Genomic DNA, 7,165 nt, shown 5'->3' with positions numbered 1-7,165 from the left:
GCCGATGCAGGCTATCCTCCCCCTCGGCCAGTCCCCCAAACCTGCGCAGAATCCTGCCGGCCGCTCACGCAGGCCCCGCCCGCCTTCCAACCCGACCCTCCGAGCGCTTGGAGGAGGAGCAGGGGCTCGTCTTGGGCAGGCACGCTGTCTGCCCAATCCTTGCCCAGCACTGGGCGCCAGCTGACCAGCCACTCGGCAGCCCTGGACTGGTCTGCATCAGAGTAGGCGGGGGCCTGGGCTGCCAGGCTGGTGCCAGAGATGGTGAGACTGTCGGTGAGCACTGCGGAAGGGTGGGACGGGGCGGCAGGATTGTGGGAGAGGTGACCACGCTTCAGGAGCCCTGGTGCAAAGCACCCTCAAAGGTGTGCGGTGGGCAGCAAGACGCTCTCCTTCGTCGGGGTCCTGGCCTCACCGTTGCCGAACTCGGGGATGCCGGGCAGATGCCAGGCGCGGAGGGCCGCCTCGCACACCAGCAGCACCCCGCAGGCTTGCGCGGGGTTCAGGGGTGAGAAGGACGGCGTCGAGGCCGAGGGCGCCCCCCAGTTGCCCTCGCCTTCTTCGGCCGCGGCCGTGCCGGGCCCCCACACCCGGTCCCGCACCAGGGTCGCGACCAGGGGCGCCCCAACCGTGGCTGGCAGGGCCTGCACCAGTTCGCCCAGCAGGCACAGCGTCTGCGGGGTGGCCTCCTCCCACCAGGCCTGGCAGGCGGCGGGGGATTGGGGGCGGCGTGAGTGTGGGCCGGTGGAGACCGCCAGGCGCCCGGCTCGCAAGACCAGCGACTGCAGGGGATGGAGGCCTCGTCCCCCCGCCGCACCTGCCATCCCCTCCACGCCCACCGGCCCTGGCCCCAAACCCCCGCCCACCGGCCATGCCCCCCCGCGCACCTGTGACTCGAGGCAGCGTGCCAGCAGCTCCCCCTGGCAGGCGCTCAGGCTGCAGCCCTCCAGCGCAGCCAGGAGGAAGCCGAGGGCCGGCGCGGCGCCGTCTGGGGCCGACCGTGCTGCGTGGGCCCAGGCGCTCAGCAGGGCCGTGGGGGCGCGGCCGTCAGACCCCGGGGGGAACCCGCCGCGGCCAAGGAAGCGGTGGGCGAGGGCCCAGGGCTGCGCGTCAGGCGCGCTTTCCTCCAGCGCGTCCGCCAGCGCCTCGAGTGCGGCGGCGCGCGAGGCCAGGCGCGGCGCGAGCGCCGGGAGCAGGCAAGCCTCCAGGCTCTGGGCCAGGACGGCGGGCGCCCCCGGCCGCCACGCCAGCCCGAGGGCCTGCGTCAGCAGGACCTGGGCGGGGCCGGGGCCCAGCGCCGCAGACCGCTGCGCCAGCACTTCCACCACGGCCTCGCGCTCCTCGGACCCTAGTTCTGCGACGCATGGCACCGTCAGTGGAAAGGGGGAGGTGAAGGGGTGCGCGGATGGGGCTGCGCCAGGCGCACATGGCGACGCAGCCTGGACTTGGTCCGCAGACGGCCGCTCCGCCCTGCCTTTGACCCTCCCCACATGCACAGCCATACCAGGCAGTCCTCACCTGCGGTGGCCAGGTGGCGAATCAAGCGGGACAGCAGCGTGTACTGCGGGAATTGCGAGTCGGGGCAGGCCTCCTGCAACGCGCCGAGGACGGCCTCGCGCACGGGTGCGCCCCCCACCCAGCGCCGCCGCCTGTCCAGGAACTCGAGCGCCGCCGCCTGCTCCGTCGAGGCCGGGCCAGAACCCTTTGGCAGGGAGTGGTGGGAAGGGGAGTTCTGGGTGTGTTGTGAGCGTGCAGGCATGGGAAGGCTCTGCTGATACGGTGGGCACAGAGGCTGGCGATTCGCAACCCCATCCCTTCCTGTGCCGAACCCACTTGTTGCTCCTCCCCAGTACCCAAGGCTCCTCACCGAGGAAAGGGCGAGCAGGCTCGCCAGCGTGCCCAGCGCGGCCCCCGCATCGTCCTCCTCGCCCTCCTCCAGCGCCGTCTCCAGCGCATCCAGCGCCGTCAGAGTCAGCGCGCGGCGGTGGGCGGAGGGCGCGCCCAGGCGCGAGGCGAGAGCCGCGTGGGCGAGCAGTGCGGACCAGGCGCCGGCCCGCAGCGTGCGCAGCGTGCTCTCGGCCGCGTGCTCCCGCCCAGAGAAGGGGACCCTGGGGTTGGCCTCGCTGCACAGACCGGGGACAAACGTGTCCAGGGGCCGCAGGAGCTCGGCGGTGGTCTGCAGGGGAGAGCGGGGGGGAGAGGGGGCCGTGATAAGAGGTGACAGGCCAGCAGGCTGCTGGCTGTGTCGCTCTCCCCATCTTTGGCGCCCAGCTCTGCACCCAATTCATTAGAGCCGCCCACCAATGCTGCAGAGTCCTGCCTCTATACCTACTGACCTATGCAGGAATCTGGTAAGCCTGCACCGCCTGCCCAGCCCAGCAGCCCGCTCAGTCAGCACAGGATCATGCCATGTCGATGCAGCCGCCCAATCCCCCCGGTCCCCCCCCACCCCCGAGCAGCCCTCCCATGATCTCACCTGGGCCGTGACAAGGTCGCGGAGGAGCTGGGTGCCCAACAGGCGGACGCCAGGGCTGTCATCCTCCAGCAGCCTTCCCACCACGCTGTGCCTCTCTGGAGAGTCGCCGACAGCGCCAGAAGCGCAGGAGCTCCAGCAGGCCGTGAATGCATTCCTGGTAGGGTCCTGGCGAGGTGGGACAGTTGAACCATCAGCGTAGCTGCTGGAGCAGAAGCCTGAGCTGGTTTACCACTGTTGTGTCATGCATTCCTCACTGACCTGGATACATGCCCCGAACCGATGCCATGGCACTGAGCCTCCTCAACATTCAAGCGTTTCCAGGAGAGACCCTCTTCATGCGCAATCAACCCTCCGGCCTACCACTGGCCCCAAGATGAGCTCCCGTGCCAGTGTGTTGCAGAGGGGGCTGCCAAGCTCCTTAATCATGGTTCGGTAGGCCTGCACTGTAATCTGGACATAGCCGAGACGCCGGGAGGCAAGGTCCTTGGCCAGCCTCCTGGCCAGGCGCCGAGAGGCCTGTGGGATGGATGGGTGGGGTCCTAGCGTCTGCAGATGCATGCCTACTCGCGATCCGAGGTCACGAAGGCACCATACAGACTCGTGTGTCGCCGGCCTGGGCACCCAACCCCCTCCGCACCTTGGGGATGCGATGCTCATTTCGAAACAGGTACTCGCAAAGCTTCTTCACGCTCCGGTCAACCCCAGGGCCGGGGGTCTGTCCCAGGCTGGGTTCCACCTCGGCAGCTTGGAAAACACTGGGAACAAGGAAGTTGTAGCGCTTCACCGGGACTCGGGCCGCCGTGGCGACCCCCATGCAGTTGCATGGCAGGTCCATTCTCGGGCGCCTGCGCTGCTTGGGGCGCAGCTCACCCGATCAGAGATGTCCAGACCCGAGCATATCCTACAGATGAGTATGTGCAGGGCTGTGATCAGCCGATCGATGTCTGCTGTGCTCAATGGTCTGTCGAAACCTCAGCGCTTCATGCACTACGGTGATCTCAGCGCGCACGGCGATCATCCGAGCTTCCCAGTGGTGCACCCACTACTGCATGCAGCAACCATCACTGATTGTGAAAGAATTCTACATGAACTGTGTACGTGCATGAAAAGGGTAGTCTGGCTTCAAAACTTGGGGTCGACAAAACTGGCGCAGGCCGCGTCCGGCACCCACGCTGTGGCAGGCAGCAAAGACTCACCACCAGGACTTGGATTGGGCTCACACGGTGCTACTGGGGACCTCCAGGCAGATCTCCCCAAATTTCAGGTCCCGGAAGTCGCGCAGGATGCGCTGCCCCGCCCTCTCCACCTCCGCATTGAAGAGGCGCTGCGCGATGCGCTCCACATACTCCTCGCTGGTGATCCCCCCCCGCCGCACTCGGTACCGCGCCTCGATGGCGGCCCAGATTTCTGCCTCGCGCGGCAGGACGCTGACCTGGTCCAGAAAGGAGGCTGCGATGCGCGAGGCGGTGTATGCCGCCTCGCCGATGTCGTTGCACATGGCCAGCCGCGCGGCGGCGGCCTTGTCCTTCAGGCTGACCGGGATGATGCCTGAGTGAAGTGGAGTACGGGAAGGGAAGAAGATTGGGATGATGGGGCATGATTGCATGCAGATGCTGGCTCGTGGGCTGATCCTTTTGGTAGGGTCGGGAGGCCTAGAACCCCAGCGCTGCAGCTGCAGGCATGGGTGCCCGAGCCCGGCAGGCGCACGCCGGGAGGCAAGGTCCTTGGCCAGCCTCCTGGCCAGGCGCCGAGAGGCCTGTGGGATGGATGGGTGGGGTCCTAGCGTCTGCAGATGCATGCCTACTCGCGATCCGAGGTCACGAAGGCACCATACAGACTCGTGTGTCGCCGGCCTGGGCACCCAACCCCCTCCGCACCTTGGGGATGCGATGCTCATTTCGAAACAGGTACTCGCAAAGCTTCTTCACGCTCCGGTCAACCCCAGGGCCGGGGGTCTGTCCCAGGCTGGGTTCCACCTCGGCAGCTTGGAAAACACTGGGAACAAGGAAGTTGTAGCGCTTCACCGGGACTCGGGCCGCCGTGGCGACCCCCATGCAGTTGCATGGCAGGTCCATTCTCGGGCGCCTGCGCTGCTTGGGGCGCAGCTCACCCGATCAGAGATGTCCAGACCCGAGCATATCCTACAGATGAGTATGTGCAGGGCTGTGATCAGCCGATCGATGTCTGCTGTGCTCAATGGTCTGTCGAAACCTCAGCGCTTCATGCACTACGGTGATCTCAGCGCGCACGGCGATCATCCGAGCTTCCCAGTGGTGCACCCACTACTGCATGCAGCAACCATCACTGATTGTGAAAGAATTCTACATGAACTGTGTACGTGCATGAAAAGGGTAGTCTGGCTTCAAAACTTGGGGTCGACAAAACTGGCGCAGGCCGCGTCCGGCACCCACGCTGTGGCAGGCAGCAAAGACTCACCACCAGGACTTGGATTGGGCTCACACGGTGCTACTGGGGACCTCCAGGCAGATCTCCCCAAATTTCAGGTCCCGGAAGTCGCGCAGGATGCGCTGCCCCGCCCTCTCCACCTCCGCATTGAAGAGGCGCTGCGCGATGCGCTCCACATACTCCTCGCTGGTGATCCCCCCCCGCCGCACTCGGTACCGCGCCTCGATGGCGGCCCAGATTTCTGCCTCGCGCGGCAGGACGCTGACCTGGTCCAGAAAGGAGGCTGCGATGCGCGAGGCGGTGTATGCCGCCTCGCCGATGTCGTTGCACATGGCCAGCCGCGCGGCGGCGGCCTTGTCCTTCAGGCTGACCGGGATGATGCCTGAGTGAAGTGGAGTACGGGAAGGGAAGAAGATTGGGATGATGGGGCATGATTGCATGCAGATGCTGGCTCGTGGGCTGATCCTTTTGGTAGGGTCGGGAGGCCTAGAACCCCAGCGCTGCAGCTGCAGGCATGGGTGCCCGAGCCCGGCAGGCGCCATCCTGCGGGCAGACCCCTCCCTTCTCCAAGCAAGCGGACCCCAGGCCCACCGAGCCTACCCCCCCCCCCCTCCCCTCCCCCCCCCGCGGGCCCTACAACCCTACCTGGCGTGTCCAGCAGGTCGATGTTGCCCTGCTCCCCCGCCCTGGCCCAGGTCAGCTGGCGCGTGACCCCGGGGCGGGGGGCGCTGTCGGCCGCGCGCCGACCCAGCAGGCGGTTGATCAGCGCGCTCTTGCCCACGTTGGGAAACCCCACCACCGCGGCGCGCACGGCGCGCGGCCGCAGGCCCCGCGCCTCGCGCCGCGCGTTCAGCGCCGCGCCCAGGCGCGCCGCAGCCTCCTCCACCTCCCGTACCCCACCGCCGCGCCGACCGTCGGTCCAGGTGGCGGGCGTGCCCGCCTCCCGCAGGTGCCGCGACCATGCTGCGCGCTCCTCCCGCCCCACCATGTCCACACGGTTGAGCAGGAGCAGCGTGCGCTTGCCGCGGCACCACCCCGCCAGCGCCGGGTGGGCGCTTGCCACGGGCAGCGCCCGTCCCGCACCTCCACCACCAGGTCAACCGCGGCCAGCTTGGCCTGCAGGGACCGCTCCGCAGCCGCGATGTGGCCTGGGTACCACTGCACCAGGCCCACCGACTGGGGGGGGGAGGGGGTGGGGGGGGGAAATAGGCCGAGGGACAAGGGTAGATGGGTGACCCTGTCCCTAATGCCCAGGACCCGCCCCTGGTGCCCACGCCGCGCCACACGCGGCAGCGTCCGAAACCACCTCACATCTACACGACGGGTCTCCTCCACGGGGAAATCTCCATGCTTCTTCCTGGGCTGCCGACCCGTGGTGGTGGGGGCAACCTTCGCGCCCTGCACCCGCACGCTGCCTCTTCGTGGGCAGGGCCGGACGACCCCGCTATCATGACCTCGACATAGCCCAGCCCCAAGGCTGGGTCGGAAGGAGATGGCGAAGGCCGGCATGCATGCCCTGTGCCTGTCTGTCCGACCTGCGACGGTGTCCAAGGCGCCGAGGGTCGGTTTACAGCGACAGCCCTCTACTCCAAGAATGTATGGAAGTGGAGAAGCCAATGCAATTGTCAATGCATGAAAGTGACAATGATTGGTTCCGGGGGCATGGAAAGCTATGCTGGGCTCCAACGTGCGCCGCACTGTGTACAGGATCGGGCGTCGCGGTGACAGCGCGCGACGAAGAGCTTGCCTCAATTTCACGGGGCATCAGCAGCACCCAGGCACCAGCACCCCCGTAAAGGATGCGATAAGCTGGTACTTGGACCCCAGTGAAGGGTGCATTTTGGGCCGATCCCCGCGATTCCCGTCACGATCCCTCCCCAGTGCGAGCAATCCAGAATCCTGCTTGCGCGTGCTCTTCCCAGGGGGTCGACTCTGCCCGCCCAGCGAGGGGCACCCTCCCCAACCTTGCTGCCCGCGCGGCCTTTTCGCCTGGAGCCTGGGGACATCCTCACACTGGAGGCTCCACATCCCCAGGTCTTGGCGGGCATGACGCAGCTGCAGCCGGCCCCCGTGCCGCCCAGCGGAGAGCCTCAGGTACGGCGGCCGTGGACGGGGCCCACCACGCGCCGAGCTCCCCAGCATCCCCTCCCATACACCACCACAAACTCACCTCTGACCCGCACATTATTTTCGCAGGCAGTGGCTGGCGTCCCTCGACTGTGCGTGGGACCCCGTGGGTTCGCATGGTCTCTCGTGCCGTAGGGGGTCGGTTGCGGATGGGGGTCC

At 67.3% G+C, this 7,165-nt stretch overlaps 5 protein-coding genes across 5 annotated transcripts in view; 1 reads left to right on the top strand and 4 right to left on the bottom strand.

Annotated features, from left to right (window-relative positions):
- Positions 1–1,968: 1,968 nt before the first annotated feature.
- On the bottom strand, positions 1,969–2,625 carry F751_3483 (hypothetical protein; the record flags this gene model as incomplete). The annotated part of the gene is made up of 2 exons (XM_011397860.1): positions 1,969–2,173; positions 2,474–2,625. 2 exons carry the CDS (start codon positions 2,623–2,625, stop codon positions 1,969–1,971), a joined length of 357 nt encoding a protein of 118 aa, XP_011396162.1.
- A 181-nt stretch (positions 2,626–2,806) lies between these two features.
- F751_3482 (hypothetical protein) lies at positions 2,807–3,287 on the bottom strand (the record flags this gene model as incomplete). Its single annotated transcript, XM_011397859.1, has 2 exons — positions 2,807–2,989; positions 3,111–3,287. 2 exons carry the CDS (start codon positions 3,285–3,287, stop codon positions 2,807–2,809), a joined length of 360 nt encoding a protein of 119 aa, XP_011396161.1.
- Positions 3,288–3,689: 402 nt separating this feature from the next.
- On the bottom strand, positions 3,690–4,548 carry F751_3481 (hypothetical protein; the record flags this gene model as incomplete). The annotated part of the gene is made up of 3 exons (XM_011397858.1): positions 3,690–4,021; positions 4,133–4,229; positions 4,351–4,548. The coding sequence occupies 3 exons, from the start codon at positions 4,546–4,548 to the stop codon at positions 3,690–3,692; spliced, it is 627 nt and encodes a 208-aa protein (XP_011396160.1).
- Positions 4,549–4,929: 381 nt separating this feature from the next.
- On the bottom strand, positions 4,930–6,388 carry F751_3480 (Ribosome biogenesis GTPase A; the record flags this gene model as incomplete). The annotated part of the gene is made up of 4 exons (XM_011397857.1): positions 4,930–5,261; positions 5,525–5,649; positions 5,943–6,055; positions 6,191–6,388. 4 exons carry the CDS (start codon positions 6,386–6,388, stop codon positions 4,930–4,932), a joined length of 768 nt encoding a protein of 255 aa, XP_011396159.1.
- Positions 6,389–6,925: 537 nt separating this feature from the next.
- F751_3479 (CUGBP Elav-like family member 4) overlaps positions 6,926–7,165 on the top strand; it is a gene marked incomplete at both ends in the record, with an annotated part of 3,690 nt that continues 3,450 nt past the window's right edge. Inside the window, one exon of the mRNA XM_011397856.1 lies at positions 6,926–6,973. Within this exon, the coding sequence (XP_011396158.1) occupies positions 6,926–6,973 (48 nt within the window). The remainder of the gene's footprint in view (positions 6,974–7,165) is intronic.

The sequence above is a fragment of the Auxenochlorella protothecoides genome (genome assembly GCF_000733215.1).
Source record: "Auxenochlorella protothecoides strain 0710 unplaced genomic scaffold scaffold36, whole genome shotgun sequence".
Taxonomy (NCBI): Eukaryota; Viridiplantae; Chlorophyta; class Trebouxiophyceae; order Chlorellales; family Chlorellaceae; genus Auxenochlorella; species Auxenochlorella protothecoides.
This window is presented reverse-complemented; position numbering and strand designations above follow the sequence as displayed.